This window comes from Martes martes (genome assembly GCF_963455335.1).
Source record: "Martes martes genome assembly, chromosome: 18".
In the NCBI taxonomy this organism is placed as follows: domain Eukaryota; kingdom Metazoa; phylum Chordata; class Mammalia; order Carnivora; family Mustelidae; genus Martes; species Martes martes.
In genome coordinates this window covers 28,785,575-28,799,228 of record NC_137906.1, presented here as the reverse complement: position 1 = coordinate 28,799,228, position 13,654 = coordinate 28,785,575, and the positions used below count along the sequence as shown (strand labels likewise).

Sequence of the window (13,654 nt, the reverse complement as noted above, 5' to 3'; positions counted from 1 at the left end):
ATGTCTGTAGTGGGAGTGGACTGTGGTGGAAAGAGCACAGTCAGACCCAGGTGCAGACAGATCCCAGTTCTGCCTCTTGCTCTCTGAGTGGGCCAGCCACTTGCCCTTTCTGAGCTCCGTTTTCTTGTCTGCAGAATGGCGACCCGTTGTAGGGAAGGACGATGATGTCATTTTTTCCCAAGAAGTCTGTGCCAGTTTTTAACTTCTCCAACTTGAGTGTAGAAGTTGTCATTCGTTTTCTTTCCACTACTGTGCCCTGTTCAGAAATATGTATTTTGTGATGTAAAACTTGCAAGAATTTTCCTATAGAGTGGCTGTTTGATAGTAATCAGAACATACGAATGAAAAAGGACGTCCTTTTCTTTTCCCCGCCCTTGACATAGGATGTCTTGGGCTGCAACATCTCACCAGTGCCTGGCTTCCAGCCCCAAGATGAGAGCCTGGTGTATTTGTGCTACGCGGTCTCCAAAGAAGATGGCTCGTTCTCCTTCTATTCCTTGCCAAGTGGGGACTATACTGTGGTGAGTGGAGATTGGGGTTCTTTGTATGTTTCAGACTCTTAAGACACAGCAAGAGTCAATGCCATTTGAGCATTAAAAGGAATAAATAATTGCCCTGCAGTTGTGTGACCATTTTTAGTGTAGTTATTTAGGATGAGACTGACCCTTCAGTAGTGGCTGCAAAAAGTTTGGGCCTTCCTCTTTTAAGATCAGCAGCAGTTACGATTAATAGTTTCTCTGGGCTTGCCTCGAACCCCTGGTCGTTTGTGGCCTGCTGGGTCGATTATTACTATTGAATCATATTGTGGGCTCTGAGTAACGGACAGACCCTTCCTTTTAGATTCCCTTCTATAGAGGGGAGAGGATTACCTTTGACGTTGCTCCTTCCAGACGTGACTTTACGGTGGAACACGACAGCCTGAAAATTGAGGTAAGACCTCCCTGCCTTCTGGAGGGACAGGTGTTTGAGTTTCCCGTCCTTGGGCACCGGTGTCGCAAACATGTTTGAGAAGACAACTAATGTTTTATCTAGAAGGGCTGGGCCGTTGGAGAAAACCACAGTCTCGTGCTGTGTTCTGGTTTAGCCAGGATCCACTCTCATGTAATTTCTCCACGTGGAGAAGGTGGAGCCCCAGTTACAGCTGCTTTGTTCGGTGAACGGTGTTTATTGAGTGCCAGTGTCAGGCATGAGGTACCGTTCCAGGGGTGGGTGGGTAGCAGGGACCCAGAAAGGCACAAATTTCTGTTTTTTTTTTCTGGTGTTCCAGGGTAGAAAGAGACAATACGCTTATAAATAAGTAAATTAGGTGTATTAGAAGGTGTTCTACAGAAAAATAAATTAGAAAGGAGGTGACACACTTCCCAGTTGAGACAGGTTGCAGTCTTCCTGGGTGCTCTCAGGAAATCTTCGCCGTGAAGGTGACGTTTGAGCAACCAGCTGCAGGGAGAGGGGGAGAGGCGGGGTGCCGCACTGCCATCTGTGGGAAGAGTGTTTAAGACGGAGGGAGCGATAGGTGCAAAGATCCTGGGGCCGGAGTGTGCCTAGAGGGCGTGGGGGACCCCAAGGAGGCCAGAGTGGCTGGCATGGAGGGCGTGAGGCAGGGAGAGATGATGGGGCAGATTGTACAGGACCTGATGGGCCACTCTGTGCCGTTCTGAGGGGGAGAGGTGTGAGCCTTTGGGTGCCATGTTGAGGAGAGGTTGGCAGGGGCAAGGTGTGAGCGAGGGACCAGTGAGGAGGCTGTGGCCGGAAACCAAGGAGAGCTGAGAGCTCGGGCTGCAGGGAAGGGGAGTGAGAGGTGGGGTAAGGGATGGAGTGATGCATGGCCTGACAGACTCCCTAGATCCAGAATAAGACGGCAAGTGTGTTTTCTCTTGCATTTATATCCTTAATTACAGGAGTAGTTAATGGTTACTGTAGAAAATTTGCCAGATAGAGCAAATCCCCCAAAGAAAATAAATCTTTCATAAATGGACCTCCCAGTGTTACAGTTATTGAAAAAAATTAGATTTTAATCACTTTCTTTTAATGTTGCATTTGAAAGTACTGTGTTGAACTAGCTGCATTTGGTAGGAGCAAGCTTTTAGGTCACACGCTCGGTGGGGTTCTCATGGCTTTTTTAGGGTTCTGTAAAGTGCTTGATGGTTTTGTGCACACTGGAGGTGGGTGGGGGTGAGAAGGTGTCCTTGCTTGCTTCAGGGGACTTGCATGGAAGGATGGGGGCAGGGGAGCCGTGAGGGGCATTCCCAGATCTCGACCAAACACCAGTTTCTAAGCAGAGACATGAATGAAATTTCAGGGAGCAGCGTGTAAGCGGCATGAGGTCAGGCGCATCGGGAATGCCTCATTCTTCACGCATTTCTGATGTGACTTAGTGCCTGGCTTGGAGTAGGTGTCTGCTCACAGTAGTCGTTGACTGGAGAGAGGAATCGGTACATGAATAAACCACATCTTTGTAGACAGATCAAGAAGGGCTACCTGGATTTTTAAAAACCCATTTAATTTTGAAGAAGTTCTCTCAAATGCTTTTGTATGTCTTCATGCATACATGCATGCATGCATGCATTCATTCATTCATTCATGAGTGTTTTATTCAGTGCCTGCTGTGTCCCAGCTGATTACGACATGATAGGTCACTATGTTCATGGAACCTACATTCTAATAGGAGGTAGACGAACAATAAATCAAACAAGGACATTTCAGGTATTGGAAAAGTTTAATGAAGCTAATAAAAGAGGCTAGTGTGATAGAAACTGAGAGGCTGGGATGGGAGGCAGTGGCAGAGGCCCCTGAGATGGGATGGATAGTCAGGGAAGGCCGCTTGGAGGTGGCGATGGTTTGAGCTGAAACCTGAGTGATGAGAGGAGCAGCCCCCTCCCCAAACTTCTCCATATGTGGGAGAGAACTCTCTAAGCCGAGAGGGCAGCTGGTGTAAAAGGCCCCCCGGAGCAGTGCCTGTGGCGCACGCATGTGGTCACCTTGGGGACCCAGAGATCAGGGTGGCTGGACCAGAGTGACCCCGGATAGAGCAGAGCCATGGCGCTCACCAGTGGGGGCACAGACACAGGTAAACCAAGCCCGGAGCACCGTGGTGAGTGAGGAAGGTGGCCTAGGTGGAGTGAACAAGGACTCGAATTTGGGGTGTGGTGGCAGCAGATGGGACACCTTGCAGGGGTGGGGTGGAAGGCATAGGATGGCTTAAGGTCGGAGTGTGGACAGGGGTCCCAGGTGACAGTGTGGTTTGGGGTCGGGAGACAGGAGGGTGGTACGGTTCACCGGAATGGGGGCATCTGGAGGGGAGGAGGCAGAATGGGAACAAGGGTGGTGCGGGCGGCCCTCTCAAGTTTGACTCTGTGATCTTTAACTGGGGGAGTAAGCCTGTAGATCTTTTTTATTCAGTGATTTGACAAACATGTATGTGTTGAGAGTAGAACACAGACAGAGCCCTGGGGAGAGGGCAGTGGTGTGGGAGCAGCACGACCTAAGGGGGTTGGGGGAGCTGGGAGGGGGCCTGGCTGGCCTGCGGGGCTCCAGAGGGGGCGGCCGTGCAGGGCAGCAGTGTGCGTGAATAAGGAAGGCTTTGGCGCTCGGGCATGTGTGAACCTTCTTCCTGTTCTTCATCTTCCAGCCCGTGTTCCATGTCATGGGATTCTCCGTCACCGGGAGGGTCTTGAATGGACCCGAAGGAGAAGGTGTCCCTGAGGCAGTAGTCACTCTGAACAACCAGATCAAAGGTCGGCAGCCACATTAGCCCCCGAAACTCTTTCCCACTTGATCATGGAAAGAAATGGAAAGGAGGCAGTCTTTTTTTTTTTTTTTTAATTTTATATATTTACTTGATGGAGAGAGAGAGTGCACAAGCAGGGGGAGGAGCAGGAAGAGGGAAAGGGAGAAGCAGGCTCCCCAAAGAGCAGGGGGATCCCAATATGGGACTCGATATCGAGCCCAGGACTGTGGGATCATGACCTGAGCTGAAGGCAGTCGCCTAACCAACTGAGCCACCCAGGTGCCCAGAAGGAAACAGTCTTCATGACTGAAAATATGCTGGCTTTTTGTCTCAAGTATTCTTGTGTAGATGGAGGGGTTGCACAGTTGTGTTTGGCTCATCTTCCGTTTGCCTTTCTCCGTTTTACAGTCAAAACAAAAGCCGACGGCTCTTTCCGCCTGGAGAACATCACGACTGGGACATACACCATCCACGCTCAGAAAGAACACCTCTACTTTGAAACTGTCACCATCAAAATCGCACCGAACACGCCGCAGCTGGCTGACATCATTGCGACAGGGTGAGGGGATCGTGTCCGGGTGTGGAGGTGCCAGGGTGGACGCTGGGGGAGAAAATTACCTTCAGTCGGACTGTGTCTTTCTGCTGAGGATCCGCATCAGCTTTTAGACACCTGTGAGAAAGTCAGGCTGGCCCCCTGAGAAAGATGGTTGCCAAGTCTTAGAAATGGAAGGTACATGTGGCTGCTTAGGGAACATGGTCTTGCTTCAAAGTTAACAGGGGTCTAAGTTAGAAGAAGAGCTCTTGTCTGACCTCCCATCGGTAAGACCTTCCGTGTCTTAACTCTTGACTTTTGCGGATAGTATAGTTGCTTGAGAGAAAGTTTGTCGTGAGTTGTTGTCTGGTCATTGCGACAGCTCTTCCTGCTTTCTCCACTTACTGTGAGGACAGGAGGGGACATCCGGTGGTTGAGTTTATGTAGTTTTGGTACCGTGTGGTGCAGAGAACCCAGGCCTTATTGCTGGATCTCACCTCCTTCTCGCTGCTGCGTGTTACGTACTCTACAGCATGGGCTTGCCGCCATCTCTCTCCCAGACGGCCCCGGGTGCTCACTGAACTCTAACTTGAATGGAGCGGGGTGGGGCCTTCCTGGGGAGAGGCAGCGTGAGCAAAGGCACACAACCTAGAGCAGTGTGGTGTCTGTGGACAGCGGCATAGGACTCTGTCGTGGGGCAGGCCAAGGAATGTGACGGGGCTGGAGGACTAGGTCTCAGAGGGTCTTTTCCCACACCCCATTGGAAGAATGGGGCTTTCTCCCCCAGGAGTCAGGGAGCCAGTGATCCATTTTGAGCGTGGAGGTGACATGGTTAGATTTTTATTTGCAGAGAGGCTCCCTGGCAGCAGTGGCGGGGGATGACTCCGAAGGGGACAAGACTGGGACGCAAGGGGCATGAAGACAGACTTGTTGAGGGCTTGCCTGATAGGGAAATCAGGGGCGGGTTGGAGAAGTATTTAGGGATTCCCAGTTGGAGAAGCAGGGTGGCTGCGGAGCCCCAGCTGCAAGCCGGGAGAGGAGCCGAGGGTTCGGGAGGACCACTAGGTGGCGCTCTTCGACAAATGCCTGGACAGATTGAGCTGGGGCTGCCGGCAGCGGGAACCTTAGAGGTGTCATCAGGTAGAATTAGAACAGCAGGCGGAAAATGCCGGGGTTTGAGGGCTGGCCTTGGGCGGATCCAGGCAGTGGGTTTTAGGTACAAGGTTGTGCCTGATTGTCAGGGAGGTCCAGGAGCGGAGTCCTGAAAGCATACTGTAGGCTTGGTTATTGAGGAGGCATTGGTGACGTTTTCTATAGACAGGTGGGGGTCGAGGTCAAGGATTCTGCGACAACTGGGTGATTAGGAAGTACGCTGGTGGAACCCAGTACTTTGTCTCTGTTGTGATGGGACTCAGAAAACCATTTTGGATTTACTCCCTGCCTCCTTTTCCTTCGTAAATCTTTTTGAGCAACTCCTCGGGGTGAGGCACCGTGACAGAGGATAGGTGTGTAGCAGTGAACCCAACTAGCATGACAGAGACGGGGCTTTTGTCTTCCTGGGGAGGCAGACTTGGGCTGAGTAACTCGTGATGGTGAATTCTGGTAAGTGTGCAGGGAAGAGGGCCGGGGCCCTGGGAGGACCCTCACTGGGTCTCTGAGCCAAAGGGACTCATAGTTAGCTAAGTGAGGCATTTCCCAGGCAGCAGGAACGGCATGTTCCAAGGCCTCAAGGGGAAGGAGAGGTGCTTTCTGGAAGGCAGCCAATGTGGCTGGAGCAGCTGGTGAGGTCGGAGAACCTGCAGTCGGGTTGTGGAGGTGGCCTTTCCCCTCCAAATGGAATGGAAGCAAATGAGCGATAGGCATCAGGACATTTTCAAAACAACAATTTTTTTTTCCTCCCGTGGCTGCTGTGTGGGGAAGAGATTGCAGGGGGGCCAGGGCATGAGTGGAAGGACTCGAGGGAAGGTTGTGACAGTTGTCTGGAAGAGACGTAGTGGTGGTGGGACCAGGGTGCAGCAGGGGTGGGTGGGAGAAGTAGATGCATTTAGCAGGTGACGTGGGGAGGGAGTCAGTAGGCCCTGTGCTGCTGGGGTCCCAGATTTCTTATTTGAGTAACTGTGTATGTGGAGGAGGTGCTGTTCGTGGACATGGGGAACTGTGTGTGTTCATTTTTTTCCTTGAAGTGGAATATTTGGGTCAAAGAAAGAAGAACAATACTCGTCGAGCATCTTTGAGAAAATTCGTTTCCGTTTTGGGCCAACATAGCACATTTGCCTTTTAGTTCGTTCATATTTCTTACCTAAAAAAAAAAAATCCCAATTTATCTGAGAAGGAAATGCTTTGACTTCTGTCCAAATGATTATGAAAAGAGAGTAATCTTGCAATGCACCAGAATTATGAATCCTATCCATAAATGTATTAAACCCCGATGAAGGAATTTGTTGACACAAATCACTTAAGGGATTCAGCATAAAAAACACTGTCCTACCAGCTTTTCAGTTTATTTTTTAAACTAAAACCAGCATACATTCGAGGTTGGGGTAACTGGACACTTCTCTTTGAGAGTATGAGCTCAAACAGGGCAGATTGTTAAAATATTAGAGAAGCAGAGAGGTTCAGCTTGGAACAAACAAGATGACACTCCCTGTGACATGTACACAAATTGAGAGAATATGAAAAGTCCTGAAGAATAACTCCTTAGCATTCCCTTTCTGGCCTTTGACAGAAGGAGTGCCTAGAAGAGGAAAGTGAGAACCAAGATGTGTGCCTTCAAATCTATAGTACAGGCCTGCACACTTTCTCTGTAGAGGGCCCGAGAGTAAATACCACAGGCTTCAGACAGGCCATGCAGCCTCTATGACCAAACCCAGTATAGCCAGTTTGTACGTGGACAGGCATGGCTGTGTTCCCATTAATCTTTATTTAGAACCTTGAAATGTGATTTTCATATGATTTTTGTGTCAGGATATTATTATTATATAATAATAATATATATTATATGATATGTAATATAAAATATAATAATATTGTATATTATTATTATATTATATTATTATTCTTTTGATTTTCTGCCCTCTCTTAACCCTACAGAAATATGGAAGTAGGGGCACCTGGGTGGCTCAGTCAGTTGGGCATCTGACTCGGGATGTCTGCCGAGGTCGTGATCTCAGGGTCGTGAGATCGAGCCCTGAGTCAGGCTTCTTACTGAGCGAGGAGTCTCTCTCCCTTTTCCTCTTCCCACGCCCGCCTCCCCCCTGCCCAAAATGTTGGAGGTAAAAGTGGGAACAGCATTCCTAGCCCATGGTCCTACAGAAACAGGTGGCTGGCTGGACCGAGCACATGGGCCTTCATTCCTTACCCCCTGCTCAGGACTGTGAGCTCATGTGGCGGGCTGGTCACTGCACTCTAGCGAGGTGACTGGCTTGTCCTCATTCTCAGATTTCACACGCACAGTCTCCCACCCCTTTATTGTTTTCCGCCCCTTATTTGCAGCAGGGTGGGAGTTCCGGCATCGAGGGTAGCCTCTAATTATCCCGCATTGAAGCCGCCTTTCCTTATCTTTCCATCACAAGAAGCAACAGATTTTTATCCCAAACGATCTTGAAGATTAGAAAATAGAACCTTTCACCAGCTGAGGATACAGGCGTGGCCTCCAGCCGTGGTTTCTTTTTACACTACAACACGTGAGCAGCTCCAGAGTGGAGATCGTCCCTTGAGGCTGACGGTCTCTGTTGGTCTTTCCCAGCTTGGGGACTTGCCTGTTACGTGCTGTTCCACGAGCCTTTGGTGGCAGCGTGCACTCCTCATCGAGGGCCACGTGTCCGAGTTGTTACCTGAATGGGGCCTCTCAGTCATAGGTCGCTTCTGTGCCTCCTCACTTGTAAGGAGTTCAGTTCTGGCTTTGGAATTATTTTAAACTTAATGACCTGTTCTGTTCCCATTGCCCTGATAGCTCTTGTTCACAAATTATACATAATCCTAGACGAGGAAGGCGTCTTGGATGCCCCTGCCCTGTTTCCCCTGGGTAGGGCCCAGGTTTTGAGGCTGCTGACATGCTCAGCCCGAGGCAGCCGCAGCAACGATCCAGTTTACCTGGAGCATTGTTATCATTGACAGGTTTTCTGGAAATTGCTTTCGCAGCCACGGATAACACCGGATGTCACCCACAACCCACAAACCACCTGGCCGTGGGCCTCCTCTGTGCCTTGTCCCTTACACAGAGAGAGGCTCAATCTTCCTTGCAGAGCTTGCTTTCTGAAGCTGGAGTCATTTGCGCTACTTTTCTGCCTCTTCATTAGGGTTAAACTAGTCCCCAGGAGCCAGGCAGGAAGAGGGATGCTTCGTTCGGGCTAGTAAGTGCCTTTCCTGTGATAATTGAGTTCTCATACTGGAATGAATGGTCCCCTCGTTGCAGGTTCAGCGTCTGTGGCCAGATATCAATCATTCGCTTCCCTGACACCGTCAAGCAGATGAGTAAATACAAAGTTGTCCTGTCGTCTCAAGACAAGGACAAGTCTTTGGTCACCGTGGAGACGGATGCTCATGGATCATTTTGTTTTAAAGCAAAACCAGGGGCCTACAAAGTCCAGGTATGATGGGTTTTATTCTGTTTAAGACATTGGGGGGGAAAAAGTGATTTTTAAAGGACTATTATTAGCCAGATTGGAGTGACAGAGGGAGCATTTCTAGTTCCAGTTTCTTTCTTTTTTTTTTTTTTTAAAGATTTTATTTATTTATTTGACAGAGAGGGAGAGATCACAAGTAGGCAGAGAGGCGGGGGGGGGGGGGGGCGGGGAGAAGGCTTCCTGCTGAACAGAGAGCCTGATGCGGGCTCAATCCCGGGACCCTGAGATTATGACCTGAGCTGAAGGCAGAAGCTTAACCCATTGAGCCACCCACGTGTCCGTCTAGTCCCAGTTTCTTAGTTTGAGGTCTTCACATTCCTGCACGTCACCTTAGAGCAGACGAGCACCCAGTCTGGAAAGGATACACAGGCCTCCCTTTTTTCCAGTCCTGATGTTTATTGGGAGTTAGCTCTAGCCTGCCAATCCCTCCTCCACCTTCTCAGGCTTTTGGCAACTGTAGAATTTCCCTAAGTCCCCAGGTGAACCATTTATTAGTGGCACATCCACAGCGCATGGCTTCTGGTGCCCAAAGCCGGAATAGAGCTGGTGTGTTTCTTCGCCTCACCCTGAATTGAGGATGGCTGGTCTGCCACCATCCGACTTCTCCATTGAGGCAGGTGGGCTCGCCATGAGGGTGAAGGCCGGAGCACAGGTGTGGGTGGCAGGCAAGAGAGAAGATAGCCAGATAGTCAGATAGTCAGCCCATGGTGCCTCCGGGCCATGGCCCTGCCCGCAGGGTAGACTGTGTCTCAGTGGAGCTCAGTCTCGTGTCTGTCCGGTCAGCTGCTGCTCTTCCTCCCTGACAAAGGGCAGGTGATGGGGACGGAGAGGGCTGGAAAGGGTCCCCCCTGAGATGGTGCTGTCCTCTAGGGCAAGTGAGAACCCCCCGTGAGCAGATGGCGTACGAGGAGAGTGGTTTCCCTGTTTCCGCCGAATACGGCACTATCTGTTCTTTGCTCCTTTACCAGGCAGCCAGCTCTTGTGAAGTTGACCTTTGATAAGCCTTTGGAAGTCCTTTCGAAGCATGAGGGTTTTTTCCAGGGAAGGGCAACTTTGGGGTGTAATCTTCATTAGGGAGGGCGTAGGTGACCTCTGCCCACTTCCCCAGTCCCTCTTCTTAGCCTAAGGAAAGACATAGAAGAAAAAGAAGAAAGTGGCTTAATTCTTCTAGGGGGACATCCACGTAGCGTTGGCAGGTTCAAAGCTTGTGTCACGAGTGATCTCAAGCCAGGAGAAGGTTCTGGGTCTTAGTGTGGTTTGCACCCAGTGTACAGATGACTGATGATAGCCCTGTGTGTCTGTGAGGTTATGCCAGATAGACTTTCGTGCTCTTGGTGGTGGGGCTGAAGCCTAGTTCTTTTGTATCTGAGTAGAAACACATTTCCTTCCCATGGCCCGTTTTGAGAATTTGTTGTGATTATAAGACTAGGCCTAGAAGTGAACCTCTGTCTGTCCTCTAAGTACTTAGCCTTGGGCCTGGGTGAACGTTCCGGTGCACTGTAGGTGCGGGGAGCCGCAGCCTTGACACAGACACTGATGTTATACTGTGTGTCCCTGCAGGTGATGGTTCCTGAGGCGGAGACCAGAGCAGGGCTGACCTTGAAGCCCCAGACGTTCCCTCTTGCTGTGACCGATAGGCCCGTGATGGACGTGGCCTTTGTGCAGTTCTTGGCATCCGTTTCTGGGAAAGTCTCTTGTTTGGGTAAGATGTCAGTTAAAACTGAGAACAGATAGTTTTGGAGGGATTTTGGTGAGTTTTTCCCTCTTGGGCAGTGTTCAAGGTGAATGCCAAAACCACACCTGGAAATGGTTTTCAAGTCCGTTTTGAGTGCGGTTCTTTGAGTAAGTGCCACACAGCGAGTCACTGGAAATGTTTCCCTTGAAGTATCTTTGCTTTGGCTCCTAAGAGAACACATGGGTTTTTTCCCAGCTCTGTCACTTCCCAGCTGTGAGACAGTAAGCTCAGCCTCAGTTTTTTTTTTTTTTTCTGTAGAATGGGAATACTACAGCTCTCAGAGGGTCTTCGAGAGGCTTTAATATAGCCACGTCAGGCAGTGTGGCACGGATATTAAGAACATAAGAGTCTGAAATCAGACTGCATGGTCTTATTCCCTCGCTGTGTGACTTGGAGCAAGTTACTTAACCTCTCTGTGCTTGGAGTCTCTCATCTGTACTACACAAGAGCAGTGATAGTACCTGCCTTGCAGGGTGGTTGTGAGGAGCGAAGGAATTAGTGTCTGTATGGCATGTGTGAGGAGGACCTGGGACATAGCGAGAGCCATATAAATCTTTTCTCTTATGAGTAATATTCCTACGATGACAGAGGGCCCAGTTCTGTGCCTGGAATGAAGTGGGCTTTCAGTGATGTTCTGTCTTCTTTCTCTCTTTTTCTCCGGCTTCTTCTTCTTCTTTTTTTAAAGATTTTATTTATTTATTTGACAGAGAGAGATCACAAGTAGGCAGAGAGGCAGGCAGAGAGAGAGGGGGAAGCAGGCTCCCCTGTAAGCAGAGAGCCTGATGCGGGGCTCAATCCCAGGACCCGGGGATCATGAGCAGAGCCAAAGGCAGAGGCTTTAACCCACTGAGCCACCCAGACGTCCCGTGGCTTCTGGTGCTCCATAAATACTGCTTCCCTCATTTCACCATCCATCTGACATCGCAGATGGCTCTGTAATATTGTTTTGCCTCTCCTGTCTTCTGTGCTCGCACAGGGGTTTTCAATAAATGATGGGGTGGCTTTCAGTGTTGGTGGCTCCATTGTTGGGTACTGATGACCTGCATAGGGGGAGGCGTCTTAGGGCTGAGCAGGTGCATGTTGGCGGGAAAGGAAGCCTGCTGTCGCTGCCCTTTGGGACATAAGCGGTGGCCAGCCACACCCAGAGGTGGAAGGTTCAAAACTGGGCTATAGCTGGTGAGGGCAGCTGCCTGAGGTGCTCCTGTCTCTGTTCTGCAGACACCTGTGGTGACCTGCTGGTGACGCTGCAGTCCCTCAGCCGCCAGGGCGAGAAGCGGAGCCTCCAGCTCTCTGGCAAGGTCAACTCAATGACGTTCACCTTTGACAACGTGCTGCCCGGAAAATACAAAAGTAAGACCCAAAGGTGGCATCTCGTGGCCCTCATGTACTTCTTGTCTTTCAAAACTTTCCGAAACCCAGCTCTCAATTTGCATCCCAGCTGCATACCTTTATTTGTCTTCCTCACCCCTTGACCTTGAATGTGTGTTATTTAGCAGTGGGTGGTAAGGCAAGAATTGCTGTTCCCTGCCCTCACTGCCACCTTGTCAGGACAACCCACGCGTGTCTTCTGTTTGGGAAGGGTGCCCTCATTCATGCCATTTTATTTCCAAGTGCATGAAAGAGTGACACTGGTGTCCTACCACTTAGCAGCTGTGTGATCTCCCTGAGACTCAGTTTCGCCTTCTAAAATAGGAGTGTTACGACTTTCTGTAGAGCGCAGAACAAAGTGAAATAGAGTGTGTATAGTGCCTGGGAAGCAGTAGGTGCCGGCCAGCATTGCTTCTCTTTCCTGCTGCTCTCAAGAAGTCATCCATGGGCTGTATTTCTGCTTTCTTGAAGCTCATTTTGGAGCCACTGGCAGTGAATAGCTTATAAAGTAGGCTGTTTTTGTTTTTTTTTTTTTAAAGATTTTATTTATTTATTTGACAGACAGATCACAAGTAGGCAGAGAGGCAGGCAGAGAGAGAAGGGAGGAAGCAGGCTCCCTGCTGAGCAGAGAGCCCGATGTGGGGCTCGATCCCAGGACGCTGGGATCATGACCTGAGCCGAAGGCAGCGGCTTTAACCCACTGAGCCACCCAGGCACCCCTAAAGTAGGCTGTTTTATCTGGGAAATTATATTTACTGTTCTGTCTGGTGTTGGCATACCAGGGCAGGGGGCCCAACTGCGTGTTTTTATAAATAAAGTTTTATTCAAATACAGCGACACTCATTTGCTAATGTATTATCTATAGTTGCTTATATGCTGTGAAGGCAGAGTTGAATATTTGCAGAGTTGAAAATATATACTTTCTGGCCCTTTACAGGAAATGTTTACTGCCCTGTAAATACCTTTATTTGTGAGTGTGCTCTTTAGCCACCATCAAATTTCTTTCTTACCGATGTTAATGACCACTATTTCCATTTTTCTCTTTAGTTCTTATTTTTTTCTAACCATTACTAGTTATATGGGGTGTGTGTGTGTGTGTGTGCATGTACATGCACGTACACATTTTAAAAAATCAAATCACTGTAATTTTTACTCAGGGAGGTGATGTGCTCTGTGCCCATGTGTGTCTGTGTTGTGGCTTTTCCAGTAAGCATCATGCATGAAGATTGGTGCTGGAAAAACAAGAGTCTGGAGGTGGAAGTTCTAGAAGATGACGTGTCAACGATTGAGTTTAGGCAGACGGGCTACATGCTGCGATGTTCCCTTTCTCACGCAATCACTCTGGTATGCCTGCCTCCTGAGGGTTCTCTTGTTTGGAAAGTGGGAAGGTACTAGCATGCAAAGGAGATTATAACCATCGTTAAGTCAAATGGCCTTTTCTGTCCCCCGCCCCCCCACCCCCTATTCAGGAGAGCATAGCCAGTGAGCTTTTGAAACCCCTTAGAGGAAGGATGCCTTTGTTTGGGAGATTTCCTTGTCCTGGCCCCAAATGAAATTCTAACTTTAATGAGTGATTTGGGACAGCTGTAGTGTGGAGCACATTGGTTTTTTGGTACCCCTGGGATCATAATACCCACTTCTTGGGGTTTTAGTGAAGTTTAAGTAAA

The 13,654-nt window shown here is 49.5% G+C and overlaps 1 protein-coding gene across 1 annotated transcript in view; it reads left to right on the top strand.

Moving 5' to 3' along the window:
* Positions 1–13,654, top strand: part of LOC308359463 (BOS complex subunit NOMO1) — a 56,462-nt gene that overhangs the window by 12,722 nt on the left and 30,086 nt on the right. Inside the window, exons 8-15 of the mRNA XM_080830520.1 lie at positions 384–521; positions 841–930; positions 3,629–3,734; positions 4,136–4,286; positions 8,674–8,848; positions 10,445–10,586; positions 11,838–11,969; positions 13,195–13,331. Of these exons, the coding sequence (XP_080686646.1) occupies positions 384–521; positions 841–930; positions 3,629–3,734; positions 4,136–4,286; positions 8,674–8,848; positions 10,445–10,586; positions 11,838–11,969; positions 13,195–13,331 (1,071 nt within the window). The remainder of the gene's footprint in view (positions 1–383; positions 522–840; positions 931–3,628; positions 3,735–4,135; positions 4,287–8,673; positions 8,849–10,444; positions 10,587–11,837; positions 11,970–13,194; positions 13,332–13,654) is intronic.